Source organism: Neoarius graeffei, chromosome 18, assembly GCF_027579695.1.
Source record: "Neoarius graeffei isolate fNeoGra1 chromosome 18, fNeoGra1.pri, whole genome shotgun sequence".
Lineage (NCBI taxonomy): Eukaryota > Metazoa > Chordata > Actinopteri > Siluriformes > Ariidae > Neoarius > Neoarius graeffei.
The window spans coordinates 67,979,476-67,997,841 of record NC_083586.1 but is presented as its reverse complement, the minus strand read 5'-3'; the positions used below and the strand labels follow the sequence as shown (position 1 = coordinate 67,997,841).

General features: G+C 44.2%; 1 protein-coding gene across 1 annotated transcript in view; it reads right to left on the bottom strand.

Moving 5' to 3' along the window:
* Positions 1–18,366, bottom strand: part of rdh8b (retinol dehydrogenase 8b) — a 65,172-nt gene that overhangs the window by 12,428 nt on the left and 34,378 nt on the right. The window contains exon 5 of the mRNA XM_060899619.1: positions 2,699–2,792. Coding sequence (XP_060755602.1) covers positions 2,699–2,792 — 94 coding nt within the window. The remainder of the gene's footprint in view (positions 1–2,698; positions 2,793–18,366) is intronic.

Genomic DNA, 18,366 nt, shown 5'->3' with positions numbered 1-18,366 from the left:
TTCTTATGCTGGAATGCAGTGTTTTCCTTTCTGCAAACATAACACTTCTCATTTTAAACCAAAAAGTTCTATTTTGGTCTCATCCATCCACAAAACATTTTTCCAATAGCCTTCTGGCTTGTCCACGTGATCTTTAGCCAACTGCAGACTAGCAGCAGCGTTCTTTTTGGAGAGCAGTGGCTTTCTCTTTGTAGCCCTGCCATGCACACCATTGTTGTTCAGTGTTCTCCTGATGGTGGACTCATGAACATTAACATTAGCCAATGTGATAGAGGCCTTCAGTTGCTTTGACGTTACCCTGGAGTCCCTTGTGACCTCGCCAACTATTACATGCCTTGCTCCTGGAGTGATCTTTGTTGGTCGACCACTCCTGGGGAGGGTAACAATGGTCTTGAATTTCCTCCATTTGTACACAATCTGTCTGACTGTGGATTGGTGGAGTCCAAACTCTTTAGAGATGGTTTTGTCACCTTTTCCATCCTGATGAGCATCAACAATGCTTTTTCTGAGGTCCTCAGAAATCTCCTTTGTTCGTACCATGATACACTTCCACAAATGTGTTGTGAAGATCAGACTTTGATAGATCCCTGTTCTTTAAATAAAACAGGGTGCCCACTCACACCTGATTGTCATCCCATTGATTGAAAACACCTGACTCTAATTTCACCTTCAAATTCACTGCTAATCCTAGAGGTTCACATACTTTTGCCACTCAGAGATATGTAATATTGGATCATTTTCCTCAATAAATAAATGACCAAGTATAATATTTTTGTCTCATTTGTTTAACTGGGTTCTCTTTATCTACTTTTAGGACTTGTGTGAAAATCTGATGATGTTTTAGGTCATATTTATGCAGAAATATAGAAAATTCTAAAGGGTTCACAAACTTTCAAGCACCACTGTAGCTGAAGAAACCAGTCTAGTTCAGAAAGTTCTGCAACAGGTTTTTTTTGTACCCTCTCTGATCTGATTAGCAAACCTTTTGGTGTTAAAAAAAACTGACAAAACAGGATATTTAATGATGATTGGACAGAGAAGTGTGTTACAAAATAAGGTATCTCATCTTTTCAGAACCAATGCCACTAGTCCAAAGTAGTAATATGAAGTGCCACCACTGGACAATGTCTCACAGTCGCACACACTACGACAAAAAACAAAACCAAACCATAAATTAAAGACCAACTCTCTGTTCTGTGATCTACAGTGGTGCTTGAAAGTTTGTGAACCCTTTAGAATTTTCTATATTTCTCCATAAATATGACCTAAAACATCATCAGATTTTCACACAAGTCCTAAAAGTAGAGAAAGAGAACCCAGTTAAACAAATGAGACAAAAATATTATACTTGGTCATTTATTTATTGAGGAAAATGATCCAATATTACATATCTGTGAGTGGCAAAAGTATGTGAACCTTTGCTTTCAGTATCTGGTGTGACCCCCTTGTGCAGCGATAACTGCAACTAAATGTTTGCGTTACCTGTTGATCAGTCCTGCACACCGGCTTGGAGGAATTTTAGTCCATTCCTCCGTACAGAACAGCTTCAACTCTGGGATGTTGGTGGGTTTCCTCACATGAACTACTCACTTCAGGTCCTTCCACAACATTTTGATTGGATTAAAGTCAGGACTTTGACTTGGCCATTCCAAAACATTAACTTTATTCCTCTTTAACCATTCTTTGGTAGAACGACTTGTGTGCTTAGGGCCGTTGTCTTGCTGCATGGCCCACCTTCTCTTGAGATTCAGTTCATGGACAGATGTCCTGACATTTTCCTTTAGAATTCGCTGGTATAATTCAGAATTCATTGTTCTATCAATGATGGCAAGCCATCCTGACCCAGATGCAGCAAAACAGGCCCAAACCATGATACTACCACCACCATGTTTCACAGATGGGATAAGGTTCTTATGCTGGAATGCAGTGTTTTCCTTTCTCCAAACATAACGCTTCTCATTTAAACCAAAAAGTTCTATTTTGGTCTCATCTGTCCACAAAACATTTTTCCAATAGCCTTCTGGCTTGTCCACGTGATCTTTAGCAAACTGCAGACGAGCAGCAATGTTCTTTTTGGAGAGCAGTGGCTTTCTCCTTGCAGCCCTGCCATGCACACCATTGTTGTTCAGTGTTTTCCTGATGGTGGACTCATGAACATTAACATTAGCCAATGTGAGAGAGGCCTTCAGTTGCTTAGAAGTTACCCTGGGGTCCTTTGTGACCTCGCCGACTATTACACGCCTTGCTCTTGGAGTGATCTTTGTTGGTCGCCCAATCCTGGGGAGGGTAACAATGGTCTTGAGTTTCCTCCATTTGTACACAGTCTGTCTGTCTGTGGATTGGTGGAGTCCAAACTCTTTAGAGATGGTTTTGTAATATTTTCCAGCCTGATGAGCATCAGCAACACTTTTTCTGAGGTCCTCAGAAATCTCCTTTGTTCGTGCCATGATACACTTCCACAAACATCCTGATGATGTTTTAGGTCATATTTATGCAGAAATATAGAAAATTCTAAAGGGTTCACAAACTTTCAAGCACCACTGTATAACTGATGTGGGTTCTGATGTAAGACGTCACATTAAAACATTAATTTGTCGTAGCATTAGAAAAGCATCAGATGTGTAGTTGCATGCTAACTGAACCAACCGCATATGTGTGTGTGTGTGTGTGTGTGTGTGTGTGTGTGTGTGAGACTCACGTGATGTTAAACTTCAGCAGCTGCACAGCAAGACTTTCACAAAACCCCTCAACAGCAAATTTAGATGCAGCATAGACATCGTTAAATGCCACACCTTCAAACACATCCAGAGAAGAAAATGTCACTGTGGCAGTAGAGGTGTGGCCAAGTGTCAGTTGTTGAATGGAGGGCGGGGTCAGGGAAGGTGAGTGGCCAAGTCATTACACCTGTTGTCAATTTATGTGTGTGTGTGTTGCAGTGATGGTGGAGCATAAAAGGAGTAGGAGAGCAGGGAAGAGTGCCTGGGACCAGAACACGACTGTGTGTGTGTGTGTGTGTGTGTGTCTCCTAGTCCTAGAGTGAGCCAAGTGAAGCTGAAAAGCTGTCAATAAACGTGTGTGTGAACATTATCTCCCACCTGCCATACTTCTGTACTCCACCCACATCAGGGAAACTATTACAGTGGTGCTGAAACCCGGGAGTACCAAAGGGAGCCAGCCCATGGAGTCCTTGCCTTTCAAGGACCTCATCCATGCCCTCACTACTGCTCAACAGAACCAGCATCAAGCACTGACTGCCCTCCGGAAGGAGCAGGAACAACGTTTCAAAGCCTTGGTGCTGGCCCAGCAGGAAGATTGCCAGGCGTTCCGGCACCTGCTCGCATTGGCTGGGTCCTCGACCGCTACCGCAATGGACCCTCCCCACCTCACCCTAATGAAGATGGGCCTGCATGACGATCCGGAAACCTTCCTTGGACTCTTTGAGCAAGCAGCAGAAATGTGGGTGTGGCTGGTCGAGCAGCACACAGCGCGCCTACTTCCACTGTTGACTGGCAAGGCGCAGTTTGCTGCACTGCAGCTTCCTGCTGACAGCCGGCTCATATACACCAACTTGAAGCGAGCTGTCCTACAGTGTGTTGGCCGCTCCCCAGAACAACAGCATCAGCGCTTCCGGATGCTGAAGTTGGAGGAGGTCGGCCAGCCATTCGCATTCGGCCAACATCTCTGGGACGCCTGCCGGTGGTGGCTGAGGGCAGATGACCGTGACACCAAGGGAATCATCGACCTGGTGACACTGAAGCAGTTCATCGCACAACTTCCAGGAGGAATGGTGGAGCGGGTCCAGTGTCATCACCCGGCATTGCTGGAACAAGCCATTGAACTGGCGGAGGACCACCTGGCGGCAGTTCAGACGGCAGGAGGACATGTCGCCTCTTCTCCTTTTTTCTCTCCTTCCCCCTCCCTCTCTTCTTCCCTTCCCCGGCCTGTTCCCCCACCACGGAGGCATGGGCCAGCTCCCCCCCAGCCGGCCCGATGCACCCGTGGTGTCCTTCCATTTTTCCCTTCTGTGTCTGTCTCATCTTCCCCTCAGGTGAGTGATGCCCATAACACCAGTGCAGAGGGAAAGCCTGGGCCCATGTGCTGGCGCTGCGGGGAGCCGGGACATCTTCAGAGTCAGTGCTCCGTGATGGAGGTGGGAGCAGTGGTCCAGATCCCCAATGCACCAGAGACCACCCTCGATCAGGCTGGAGCATATCGTATACCAGTAAGTGTACAAGGGGATACGTATCACGCATTGGTGGATTCCGGTTGTAACCAGACCTCAATCCACCAAAGCCTGGTGCAAGGTGAGGCACTGGGGAGAGCAGAAGTGGTGAAGGTGCTGTGTGTGCACAGGGATGTTCACAACTACTTATTAAAGTCCATCCGCATTCTAGTTTGGGGAGAAAAGCATAGAATAAAGGCAGCGGTTAATCCTCATCTCACCCACTTGCTGATTTTCAGGACTGATTGGCCAGGGTTTAAAGAACTGATGGAACACATAGTAAGAGGTGGGTCCTGCATTAGTACATCATGGGAAGATCCTGGTGTGGCATTGAATGGGGAAGCTGTCACAGGGCCGTCTACGTCAGCACTGCATCAGAGAGATACGAGGAGTGAGGAGCAGTGTTACAGCCCGTTGGCACTGATTGTAACATAGAAGGGAGGCACACGCAAAAACGGCTCAAACAATAGGGGTATATTTATTAAACGTAAACAAGGGATCAAAAATGGGGAAGGAAAAACAAACACAGGAGAAACACAAAGTGGACACGATGACTCAAATGGGGTGGTATGGGTGTTCCCAATGGTGGCTGTGTCTTGGGAAGGCCTATAGTTGCTACGTAATCCTTGTACGTGTGTCCCCACAGGCCTGGACGTGCGGTCCTTTTATAGGTGCGGCAGGCCCAACATAGTCGCGTCTCACCTGTAATTAACAAGAGAGAAAAACAACAACACGCCCACCAGGGGACACCAAAATAATTTTAAAGATGTGGGAAGGCCACCAGAGCTGGGGGACATAACACCCCCACCCCAAAATGGTGACTCGTCACCATAATGTTGGATACAGAAATAACACATTTCAAACATTCCATACGTTTAGCCTATTACTTGAGCCAATGTGGACTATAGAAATTAGAAATTAGCTTCACAAGCCCTGATATAAATTATGCCATCAGAAAATTAAGGCCTTGACATTATTTCCCATTTTTAAGTCAACAACTAAAATTAAGACATACTGGCATGCCCACAAACTAAGATTTCAAAGTTACTACAATTTAAGTTTAATGGGGAAATAAAGGCCATTGTAAACAAAGGTGCTATACAAACCATCACCACGTGTTTTTTTTATTTTTCTTAACATTACTATACATATATAGTAAACCAGCCATCAGGCTTACAAAGTTAAGTGTCAACCCTAGACAGGGCATCTGCAATGACATTATCTTTTCCACGAATGTGTTCAATTTGGAGATTGAATGGCTGAAACAGTAAACTCCAGTGCATCAGTCTTTGGTTCGAATTGTACATTCGACCAAGGAATTTCAAGGGCTCGTGGTCTGTGTGGCATGGTGGTGTAGTGGTTAGCACGGTCGCCTCACAGCAAGAAGGTTCCGAGTTTGAACCCAGCGGCTGGCAATGGCCTTTCTGTGTGGAGTTTGCATGTTCTCCGTATGTCTGCATAGGTTTCCTCCGGGTGCTCCGGTTTCCCCCACAATCCAAAGACATGCAGTTAGGTTGACGTGGGGCGGCCTTGGGCTGAGGTGCCCTTGAGTGAGGTACTGAACCCCTGACTGCTCCCCGGGTGCTCTGGGCTGCCCACTGCTCTGGGTGTGTGTGTGGGTGTTCACTGCTTCAGATGGGTTAAATGCAGAGGATGAATTTCACTGTGCTTGAAGTGTGCATGTGACGAATAATAATAATAATAAAGGTTTCTCGTGTACACCTCAATTGGATAAGGTATAGATCCCAAATAAACTTTGAAATGTTGCATTGCTAGTATCAACTCTAAAGTTTCTTTTTCGATAATGGAATATTTTTGTTGTGTTTTGTTAAACTTCCTGGAGAAGTAACATACTGGATGCTCTGTATCTCCATCTTGGCATTGCAACAAGACCGCTCCTGTGCCCACATCACTGGCATCTACAGCCAGGTGAAATGGCTTTTCAAAATCTGGGGCAGCTAACACTGGAGCAGTCTGTAAAATAGCCTTAATATTTTCAAAGGCCCTGGTGCAAGTTTCTGTCCACTTAAAATCTTTCTTTGGACTTAATAAATCGGTAAGGGGGCTGACCACTGACAAAAAATTCTTACAAAAGCTACGGTAGTAGCCAACCATCCCCAAGAACCTACGCAGGGCACATCGATTTACAACCATCGTCCCTCTTCTCAAGAAGAGCCCACCCACCTGCCTGAATGATTACAGGCCGATAGCACTCGCTGCAATCATCTCAAAGTACTTTGAGAGAGTGGTACTGGCCCACATTCAGAACAGCATACCAGAAACCCTGGACCCCCTGCAGTCTGCCTACAGGCCCAACAGGTCCACCTCAGATGCCATCACTGCTATCCTCTATTGTGCCCTCTCCCACCTGGAAAACAAAGACTCTTACATCAGGATGCTCTTTGTTGACTACAGCTCTGCCTTCAACACGGTCATCCCCCACAAACTCATCCATAAACTGTCCACACTTGGTTTGCACCCCACCCTCTGTGACTGGCTCTTTGACTTCCTGACTGGCAGGCCCCAGACTGTCAGGATTGGTAATAGGACTTCATCCAGTGTCATCACAAACATTGGCACCCCACAGGGATGCGTCCTCAGCCCCATCCTCTACATTCTGTTCACCCATGACTGTGTTGCCTTCTACAAGGACATCATCATCCTGAAGTTCGTGGACGACACTGCAGTGAAAGGATGCATCACTGGCAGTGATGAAATGGCCTACAGGAGGGAGGTGGCCAGTCTGGTGTCATCATGTGAGGACAACAACCTCACCCTCAACACGGACAAGATAAAGGAGATGATAGTGGACATGAGGAAGGTGAGAAGACCTCATTGTTTACTGTTCATCTGGGAGCTTGAGGTGGAGAAGGTGAGCAGCTTCAAATACCTGGGTGTTCACATCAGTGAGGACCTCACATGGACACATAACACCACACAGCTGGTTAGGAAGGCTCAACAGCGGCTGTACTTTCTGAGGAAGCTGAGGAAGTTTGGTATGTCACCCAAGATCCTCAGCAACTTCTACAGCTGCATGATTGAGAGCATCCTGACCAACTGCATCACTGTGTGGTACGGCAGCGCTCCAGCAATGGACTGCAAACGCCTGCAGAGGGTGGTGAAGACTACTGAGAGGATCACCAAAACTCCACTGCCCTCTCTACAGAGCATCTACCACTGCAGAGTCCACAGGAGAGCTGCCTCCATCCTCAAATACCCCACCCATCCCCAGCACGGACTGTTCACACTCCTACCCTCAGGCCGGAGGTACAGAAGTCTGAAATGTAAGACTATCAGACTAAAGAACTCTTTCTTTCCCACCACCATCAGACTCCTGAACAGCTGACAGGAATCTATAACCTTGGACTACCTCCCTGTAAACTGTACTTGACTGTTTATAACTGTTTACATTTGTTTGCACATTACTGCCCTTTTTGCTGCTGTTTCCTTGACTGCTTACGTCTGGTTACATTGCTTGCACATTTGCACATTACTCCCCTTCTGCTGCTACATCTGATCATTGCCTTATTTTTGTATTACACTACCTATTTTGCACTACATTTATCTTTATTTTGTACTACACTGGGTATTTTTGTTGCTTTTGCTTTTCTTTGCTTTTATTTTTGCACTATATTGCCTTACTTTGTATTACTTCTTTCACATATTTATTTATTTGTAATTGGCATTCATGGTGGACAGAAAACTAAGAATTTAATTGTGCAAGTGGACATGTCCTTACTGTGCATATGACAATAAACACTTTGAACTTGAACTTGATCACGAGGCAGAGGATACTCCTGGATCACACTTACTTGGGCAGTGACGGGCAAGACTTGTCCTCTGCCCACCACTCGCCCCAAGTAAGTGACTGTGGCTTTGCCAAACTCACACTTTGCCAGATTAACTATGAGGTTTGCATTGGATAGCCTGCGAAAAACACCTCTAAGCTGGTCTAGATGTTCAGACCATTGCTTACTGTAGATCACTACATCATCTAAATATGCCTCGCATCTGGACATGCCTGCAAGGACGATATTAATGAGACACTGGAATGTAGCTGGCGTGTTCTGCATCCCAAATGCCATCATGTTGTAATTCATAAAGGCATCAGGAATGACAAAGGCAGAAATTTGCTTGGCCTAGCTCTCAGGGGAACTTGCCAGTAATCCTTTAACAGGTCTGTTTTACTAATAAAATTCGCAGAGCCTACACGGTTGACACGGTCATCCATCCGTGGTAAAGGATAACAATCAGGCACTGTGATTGAATTAACTTTTCTGTAGTCTGTACAGAACCTATGTGTTCCATCAGGCTTGTTGACTAAGAGGCAAGGAGAGCTCCATGGGTTTGAACTTGGTTCGGCTATATCACTAGCAACCATGTATGCCACCTCACGTTGCAAGATAGTGCACTTCTCAGGGTTAACCCTATACAGATGCTGTTTAAGTGGTCCCTTGTTACCAACATCAATGTCATGCTCTAAAACCGTGGTTTTCATCAGAACATCTCTGAACAGTTGGGGAAAGTTTGCTATCACACACAAGATGTCAGATTTTTCAGACTGTGTTAGATGCAGTAGATGGTCTACCATTACTGACAACATTGCGGAGTTGTTAAATCGGGCCTCAAAAGCACAGCACAATGGAGGGATATCTGAGTCATCAGTCTGGACCAACAAAGACAACAACACAGCACAGTCAGTACTGTCTGATAAGTCAGACTTGCACATCTGTGTGTTAACACTTTCCTTAGTATAATATGGCTTTAACATGTTGATATGACACACACGGGAATGCTGGCATTTGTCAGGAGTTGCAATTGTGTAGTCTAGTTCCAATATTTTCTTTTCCATGACATACAGGCCATTAAATCGAGCCTGGAATGCTGAGCCTGGCACAGGTAACAGAACCAATACCTGGTCTCCAGGTTTGAACGGGCAAGCCCTTGCTTTTCTATCAAACCACTGTTTCATTTTAAATTGTGATGTTTCCAAATTAACCTTAGCAATTTCTCAGGCTCTATGAAGCCTGGTGCGAATATCGCTTACATATTGTAACAAATTATGAGAGGCAGACTTGTTCAACCACTGGTCTTTAAGTATGGCTAAAAGGGTGCGTACATTGTGGGCAAATATGAGCTCTGCCAGACTAAAGCCAGTTGGTTCTTGTATGACTTCTCTAGATGCCATAAGTAACCATGAAATTGCCTCCTCCCAGTCAATACCTACATCTAAGTAGTAAGAACGCAACATAGTTTTGAAGGTTTGATGGTATCGCTCCAAAGCCCCTTGGCATGGTAAGCAGATGATGTAACATGTTTAATTTGGAGCAACTTTAGAACCTGGGAGAAAGTGTGTGGCATGAAATTGATTCCTTGGTCACTTTGGATGATTTTCGGCAGGCTAATGAAAGAAAAGAATTTTAGTAACACCCTAGTCACCGCTTGAGTGTTAACTTTTCTTAGGGGCACAACCTCTGGGAAGCGAGTTGAAGTTCACATTACTGTGAGTAAATATCGATACCCGCTCTTAGATCGTGGGAGCGGACCGACACAGTCTATGATTACCCTCTCGAATGGCTTGCCAATGGCAGGGATTAGATAGAGAGGAGCAGGGGGAATAGTCATATTCGGCTTGCCACCAACCTTGCAGACATGGCAGGTCTTACAGTACTGTTTAACATTGCATTTTAGTCCTGGTCAATAAAAATGACAAAGTATTCGGTCATACGTCTTATTTACTCCCAAATTACCAGACACTCCATCATGCGCTACACTCAAAATTTCACGCCTAGTCTCTGATGGCCCCATAATCTGCCAAACCTCATTCCACTCCTCGCTAGTTTTATGCGGTTTCCATTTCCTCATTAACATTTCATCACTGAGGAAGTAGCCCTGACATACATTTTCTAGTTGCGAGTCAGAGAGAATAGAATTAAAACACAGTTCAAGGGTTGGATCACAGTTCTGAGATTTAATAAGTTGTTCCTGAGACAATTAAATCTCAGAACCCATTTCTGTTTCTCTCTCCACAGACATGGACCTGCTGTGTTTCCTGGTTGAAGTTGGCTGGAAGAGTCTCTCACAATCCTCCGGACAAGCTATAAAACTACCACTCAGGTCCACATCGTTGAGAGGAGCTTCATCCCTTAACCTTTTGGTGTGCGACCTAGTTGCAACACTAGCGGGAAACACATCCAGAAACCTTTCTGCACACTCATCTAGTCCCTCCAAAGTAAGTGGCTTAGACACTACTTTTGGCATGGGGGAGTATCGGCACAACTCCATACACTTCCACCAGCCAGATCGTTTCCAAGTATGAATGTGATACCAGGGACTGGCAAGGAAGGCTGTACACCCACAACCATGCCACCAGAAACTAAATCGCTCTCTAGATGGACTCGGTGCAGGGGTACCTCCACAAACCCCATCTTGATGCCCCTGACCAGGACACTACTGCCAGTCACAGTTATCTCAGACAAGGGTAGTAAACCACAAAGGAGGAGCAACTGTGCTGCACCTGTGTCACGCAGGACACGCTCAGCCACTCCTTCCTCGCCAGGCACAGAAACAATCCCCCTCATTAGAAAAGGTTCATAAACTGACTGTGTCACTTTGGCCTTACTCTGAAAATGAAGTGCAGGTGATATGGCACTGGAAGTGGAATTAACAAGACCAATCGGCTTCACAGATTGCTTTTTCTTTAAAACTGGACACTCTGCTATTATATGACCAGGTTTTTTACAATAAAAACAGTGCATGTTTTCCTTCTTAATATGCGCTTTTTGTCTTTGTTCCGGTCTTTTATTCAGCAATGATTTCTCTCCTAAATGATAGGGTGTGCCTGTCCTCTGAGCACCAATACACGTCAAGAAGGGCAAGGGTTAACTCGGAGACATAGTTAACATAAAATGAAGGGGGTAAATCAAGGGTGCCCAACCAGTCGATCGCGGTCTACCAGTCGATCACAGGCGGAGTTTTAGTTGATCTCGAGAAATGTTTTGTAACCATGTAGGTCTATTTAATAGGCTATGACAAAAAAAAAACCCTGTTCAAAAAGCACACTAATTAAGTCATCGTTCATGAAAGACCAATATGTATTTTCATAACGATGATAATAATAATAATAATAATAATACACGCGACCTTTTCTGGTGCATGCTGGGTATGGTTTGGCAAGGTTGCTAGGTTGTTGTAACTAAGGACTCTAAAGCGCGAAGAAGCTAGAGCTGAAGAGATAATGGCGGAGGTCAAAAAAGCCAAAAATTATCACTTTCATTCCAAATGGGAAGAGGATTACTTTTTTGTTTATTCAAATTGAAGACCGGTGTGTCTGATCTGTAATGTGACCGTGGCCATCCCAAAGAAGGGCAATTTGGGTGACATTTTAACACCATTCACAAGAGGTGTGCTACTGACTTCCTGGCGAAATCAGCTCTGCGAACCCAAAAGGTGAACAAACTGAGGAGACAGCTAGCTGCGAAGCAGGCAGTGTTCACTAGACCTGTCAATAAAAGTAAAGCTGCGATGATAGTGTCTTACCGTGTTAGTCGCATTCTCGCAAAACGTCAGAAATGTTTTAAAGACGGTGAAATGGTGAAAGAAGCACTTGTGGAGGCCGCAGATGCACTTTTTGCTGACTTCAAAAATAAGAACGAGATCATGTCGGCTATTCAGGACCTGCAGCTATCCAGAAACACTGTTACAAGGCGGTGAGAGACAATGTCAGAGGATGTTGAACAGCAGCTAAGAAATGACATCGACACGTGTCTTTGTTTTTCTTTACAATTTGACAAATCTACTGATGCTTTGGATGTGGCTCAGTTATGTGTTTTTACTCGAATGGTTTTTGATGACATGAGTGCAAAGGAAGAGCTGCTAACCATTTTGCCTCTGAAAGGGCACACGAGAGGGTCGGATATTTTTGACACTTTTATGGAGTTTGTCACTAAGACCCATTTGCCCCTCTTCAAACTTGTCTCAATCACAACGGATGGGGCTCCATCAATGGTTGGACATACCGCTGGATTCGTTGCTTTGTGCAAACAGTCCGAATCTTTCCCGGATTTTTTGAACTACCACTGCATCATTCACCAACAAGGGCTGTGCGGGAAGATTTTAAACATGAAAGACGTCATGGATGTAGCTATGAAAATCGCGTGCTCTGTTCGTGCCAGGAGTTTACAGAGGCGGCTATTCCATGCCCAGCTGGAGGAGACAGGCGCAGACCACACCGATCTGCTGCTGCACATCGACGTCAGATGGCTGAGCCGAGGAAAATTCCTTGAAAGATTTTTGGAACTTTTGCCCGAAATTAAAGAATTCCTGAAGCACACAACAACCTATGCTGCTGATTATACTCAACTAGAGGACGGGCAGTGGCTCATTGATTTGGCTTTTCTCACCGATGTCACCAGTAAGATCACTGACTTGAATCTCGAGTTGCAGGGGAAAGGAAAGCACATCATCAGCATGATCAGTTCAGTGAACAAATTTTTTTTTTAAAGATATTTTTTGGGCTTTTTTCACCTTTTTTATTGGATAGGACAGTGTAGAGACAGGAAATGAGCGGGAGAGAGAGAGACGGGGAGGGACCGGGAAACGACCCTGGGCCGGAACCGAACCCGGGTCCCCGGATCCATGGCATGGCGCCTCATCCAACTGAGCCACGACACCCCCAGTGAACACATTTAAAGCCAAGTTGCACCTGCTGTTAAGCAGGCTGCAACGGTGTGATTTGAGGAACTTTCCGCACATGGAGGCAGAGCTCCGCCGTCAGGGCAAAGACGGTGTGGAACTTGCTCGTTATGAGCACCAAATCCAAATCATTCTGTCGGAGTTTGAGTGCCGGTTTACCGACTTTGCGTCCATTGAGCCTGTAGCCAGCTTTCTGTGCGTCCCTTTTGGTGACAATGTTGATGTGGATTGCATTACGTCCAACCTAGCCTCACTCTTCAACCTGGACGCCAGTGCTGTTGAGAATGAAATTCTCACACTGCAAAATGACATTGAAATCAAATCCAGAGCAACACCTGGCATGAGTGGCGAATTCTGGAACCTGCTGCTGGAAGAGAAGTATCCAAGCCTCAGACAATGTGCACTGAATATGACTGCCCTTTTTGGATCCACATATTTGTGTGAATCTGCCTTTTCACACATGAAAATAATTAAGTCCAAGTACAGAACCACACTGACTGATGACCACCTTGCGGCCTGCTTAAGGCTGGCACTCAGCTCCTACTGTCCGGATTATGAGAAGCTAGCTGCCTCCGCCCAGTGCCAGAAGTCCCACTAAGGTAGAGAACTGATTTTTTTTAATCTTGAATTAGACATATTTAGAATTTTAGTTTGCTTTTCTTTCTGTCATGTGCATAATTAAGGTATCTAGGTGCACAACAATTACTGGCTGTCACTACCGGTCATCTTTTGTTTACCTGAATGTCTCCTCCTAGTTCAGTTTCCTGTGTGTTCTGTGTCAGATTGCCATGTCCTTCTCCTTGTGTGATACTTAGAAGAGTATGTTCTGATTTTATCTGTTTTTCAGTTGAATTCAAGTCTGTCTGCTGGTTTGCCTGCCCGGTGTCCAGTGAAGTTTGGAATATTGGACTTCCCTTCTCCTTGAAAACTTTTCTTTTTGGGATTTTAATTGTCTTTTACTGTGGACTTACCTATTTTTTTTATTTTTGGACTGCCCCGCCTTTCCTGCAGTTTCTGGACTTATCTTTTCTGGTGTTTTGAAGTTAATGCATTTGTGAAAGTTAGTGTGTGTGTGTGTGTGTGTGTGTGTGTGTGTGTGTGTGTGTGTGTGTGTTACTATGTGGAATTCCTGCTTTTGGATTTTTGGACTGCCCAGCCTTTTCTGGAGTTTCTGGACTGCTCTTTTCTGGTGTTTTGAAGTTAATGCATCTGTGTGTGTGTGTGTGTGTGTGTGTGTGTGTGTGTGTGTGTGTGTGTGTGTGTGTGTGTTACTATGTGGAATTACTGTTTTTGAATTTTTGGATTTTTGGCCCAGCCTTTTCTGGAGTTTCTGGACTGCTCTTTTTGTTAGACTTTTGGAGTGTGTGTTTGTTTGTGTGTGGTTGATAGTGTGTGTTGCTACTCAATAGTGTGTGTGTGTGTGAGTGTGGATTGACTGAGTGTGTGTGTGAGAGAGAGAGAGAGAGAGAGAGAGTGTGTGTGTGTGTGTGTGTGTGTGTGTGTGTGTGTGTGTGTGTGTGTGTGTGTGTGTGTGTCTTGTGAAGTTCTATTTTGGACAACCTATTATTGAAACTTTGAGTGTTTTCTCATTTGTTGGATTGACTGTTTATTCTCCAGTACAAATAAAAAAACTCAATTAAGCTTGATCTGCTATTGGGGTTCCTTGTTTATTGGCCGCCCCTTCTGTTTTGACTTGGTAGATCTCGGCAAACCATCAACTTCAAAAGTAGATCTTGGTTGAAAAAAGGTTGGGCACCCCTGGGGTAAATCATTATAAGCTAGGTCCAGTCATGGGCCTGAGCATCCTGATCCTGCTGGGACTCACGGGAGGATTTGTGTGGTGGTCGATACAGGGAACCCAGGCTGACACAGAGTCGAAGACAGTTGGTTTAGTGGATGGAAGACTCTGATTCTATCCACCATACCGGTCCTGGGTTTAGTGATTGTGATGCTGTTTGCTCCCTGTTTTCTGTCAATGTTGTATGTCTGTGTTTCAGAGGCAGCTGACAAATATTGGTTACCAGATGGTGAAAATAGACCCAGAGGACTTGCCTGACTGGCCTCCAAACCCACACGAAGACTACAACCCACCGTTTGACGATGTCAGCACAGCTGATATGAAATTAGCCCTAGCTTAAAACACCCTCATTTGTGGTTGTTTTCTGTTCTACTGTTTCCTGATCTATGTATATGGCTTGCTAACATTAACTTAAGATGTCTATGTCTTACAAAACCGCCTTAGCATTATCCCTGTACACTCAATGACGTGTTAAGTCGAATCTCTCTGGGAACTCTTACCAGTGAAATTGTGTACATTTCTTTCTTTTAGCAATTATTATCCTGTAGGATAAAAAGGGGGGAAATGTGAGGGAAATTTAGTGGATGAACATTCCTATTCTCTGTGTTTCTGTGTGTTGAGCTCAAGTGGCCTAGTGTACTGAGAAAGTTGTTTTTCCCATGTTGTAATCGCCTTTCTGTGGCCTTTGTGGTGATAAGCAGGGTGCCTGAGTTCTCCCTAACTACGCATCCACCTGCACATACCAGAGCACGCCAGGTGCACTCATTAGCAAAGCTTCATAGAAAATCTTGAGCCAGTCACGTACAGATACAAGCAGTAAGAGAATGCCTTTAGAGTATAATAGATAACAGCCACTAAAACCATATGTGCAACATATGTTATGTTATATGGGACTTCCTGGTTTACGCACTTCCTGCTTCCTGAGTTGTTCGCGCCAAGTCCTTTTTCCCGCGAGTGCCGGCGTTAATTACTAATCCTTTTTTAACTTTTTTTCTACAAATAAATTTCCAGTATCCTCTTCATTTTTATTGTACTGTCGCTTTCATTTTTGTACTTTTCACTTTCGCTTTCCTTTTTCCGTTTTTTTCCCGGTTTTTTCTCTTTCTTTTTTCGGAAGAACGCCGAGACCGGAAGCTTTCTTTTTCTCTCCTCCTGTGTAAAGTCCACAAGCAGAGGCCATCTGATCTGCTTTAATATCAACAGATCTTCATTTAAGGTACGTGAATCTTTTCATCATGGCACACCTTCAGCCTGTTCAGTGTGCTGAGTGCAGGATGTTTAGTCATTCTTCCTCCGTCACTAGCGATAGCTTTATTAGCTTTACTTGTGATAAGTGCAGATTAGTTAGCTCTCTGACGGAGAAGATTACAGTGCTAGAAGCGCGTGTCCAGGCTTTAGAGCAGGTTAGTGAGCGTGAGAACAGTGTAGTTTCTGTTAGGGAAAGTCTGGACGCTCTAGGTGGAGTTAGCAATCCCCCAACTCCGGCATTAGAGCCCTTACAGCGGGGCGAATGGGTGACGGCTCGGCAGTATAAGCGTAGAGCCAAAGCTACCGCTGAGGCTCGCCCACGGGAGCACCACTCCTCTCCGCGTCACGTGCCGAACAGGTTTGCTCTCCTTAGTGATGCACCCACTGAGAAACCTGAAAGAGCTCTGGTTATAGGGGACTCTATCATACAGCACGTGAAATTAGCTCAGCCTTTAGGGGCACCAGCAGCTTTAGTCAGGTGTATACCGGGAGCCAGGGCGCCGGACATAGCAGGTAATCTTAGGGTCCTAGGCAAGCACAGGTTCTCAAAGATAGTTATCCATGCAGGAGCTAATGATATACGCCTTCGTCAGTCTGAGGTTACTAAGAGTAACTTTGTAGAGGTGTTTAAATTAGCGAAGGCGATGTTCGATGCTGTAGTATGCTCTGGCCCCATCCCAATGCGGCGTGGCGATGTAGCTTACAGCAGGTTATGGTTGCTGAACTGCTGGCTGTCCAGGTGGTGCTCTGAAAACAGTGTGGGCTTTATAGATAATTGGGCTAATTTTGAGGGCACTGCTGGCCTGTTAGGGCGGGACGGTATCCATCCCACTCGGGAAGGTGCTGCTCTCATTTCCTGCAGCATAGGTCATAGTCTCAGAACAGGCCTAGTTAATTTCTGACAATCCAGAGCCAAGGCCAGGGAGCAGACGAACAGGCTAAACCGACTGTCTGCTAGCTGCACAGAGTCGTCACTCAGGGCCCACTACATCGAGACTGTGTCTGTTCCCCGAGCTCAACAAAAAGGTAGAAATTTTCAGAGAGTTTGTTCCAGTAATTCAAAAAATTCAAAAAATTCAAACTACTAATTTAAGATTAGACGATGAAAGTGACCTTGTAGTTAACAATATAACTGTATCAGATCATCAATTAGAATGTTTTACTCCCCTAAAAGAAACTGAATTACTTTCATTAATCTCTACATCAAAAGCCTCAACTTGTGTACTAGATCCCTTACCGACACATCTATTCAAACAGATAATGCCTGGAGTAATTGAACCGCTTCTAAAAATAATAAATTCTTCTCTTATGATTGGCTATGTACCCAAATCCTTTAAACTAGCAGTTATCAAACCCCTGATTAAAAAACCTGACCTTGATCCCTGTTGGGTTCACCCAGAAAGAGACCCTGGATTCCTTCGTGAATGCCTTCCCTTCGGGCCCGAAGGAGACAAGGAGACAAGGAGACGAATCGCTCAGAAACAGACAGGAGAACACGTGTGGGTTGTTCACATGCCAGTTTATTCGCTCGCTTCGTCTAAATGAAAACATTTGTGGGAATGTCTTATAGTGTTGCTGTGTTTATGTTTTGTCTTCGTGTGTGTGTGTGTGTCTATGTGTGTGTGTCTATGTAGAAGTGTGTAATGATCTTGAATCAATCATAATAATATAATAACATATTTTTTTGCTGACAATAAGGTACAGATAGATGTTATGTCTGATTCTTCGTGGAATAGTTTGGAATGTATAAACATAGATAATGTTTAATGTTTGCCTACGAAGAAGGTCAAAAAAACACTAGTTTGCACAGAAAGGATCGTACTAATTCTTAATGATTAACATGAATAATTCTTAATACATGAATGTGTGGTCAGTCAGTAAATTACATCTTGATTATCTTGATTCCATCAACATAAGTAATTAACAAATAACAATCAGCTCTTAATAATGAATGTTATAAGAGAATAAACATAAAAAAAAGAACAACTTAACCACAAGTACAATGAGAATATGTCTGAAAGAGAGAGAACAATTAAACCACTAACAGGATTAAACTTATAACTAAATTAGGTTAATGCTCTTAAACTAAAAATCCTTAGAATCATGAGATCTTAATTATAATTATAATATCATTATGAAACTAATCTAGAACTATGAAACTAACATTAATCACGGAATGTATTCATTAATTACGGGATCTATAAAACTAATATTAATCATTACCATAGTATATTTCAATATATTTCAGTGTATTTCATAGCCTTTATGAAGCCATGACCTAAGATTCAACTGAATGAATAAGCATAATCATGAACTTTAATTCTACTATTTCTGAGTGTGGTATGAGTCGATCTGACACTAAAACAGACCTTCAGACACGTCTCTGTTCAAAAATACACATTCA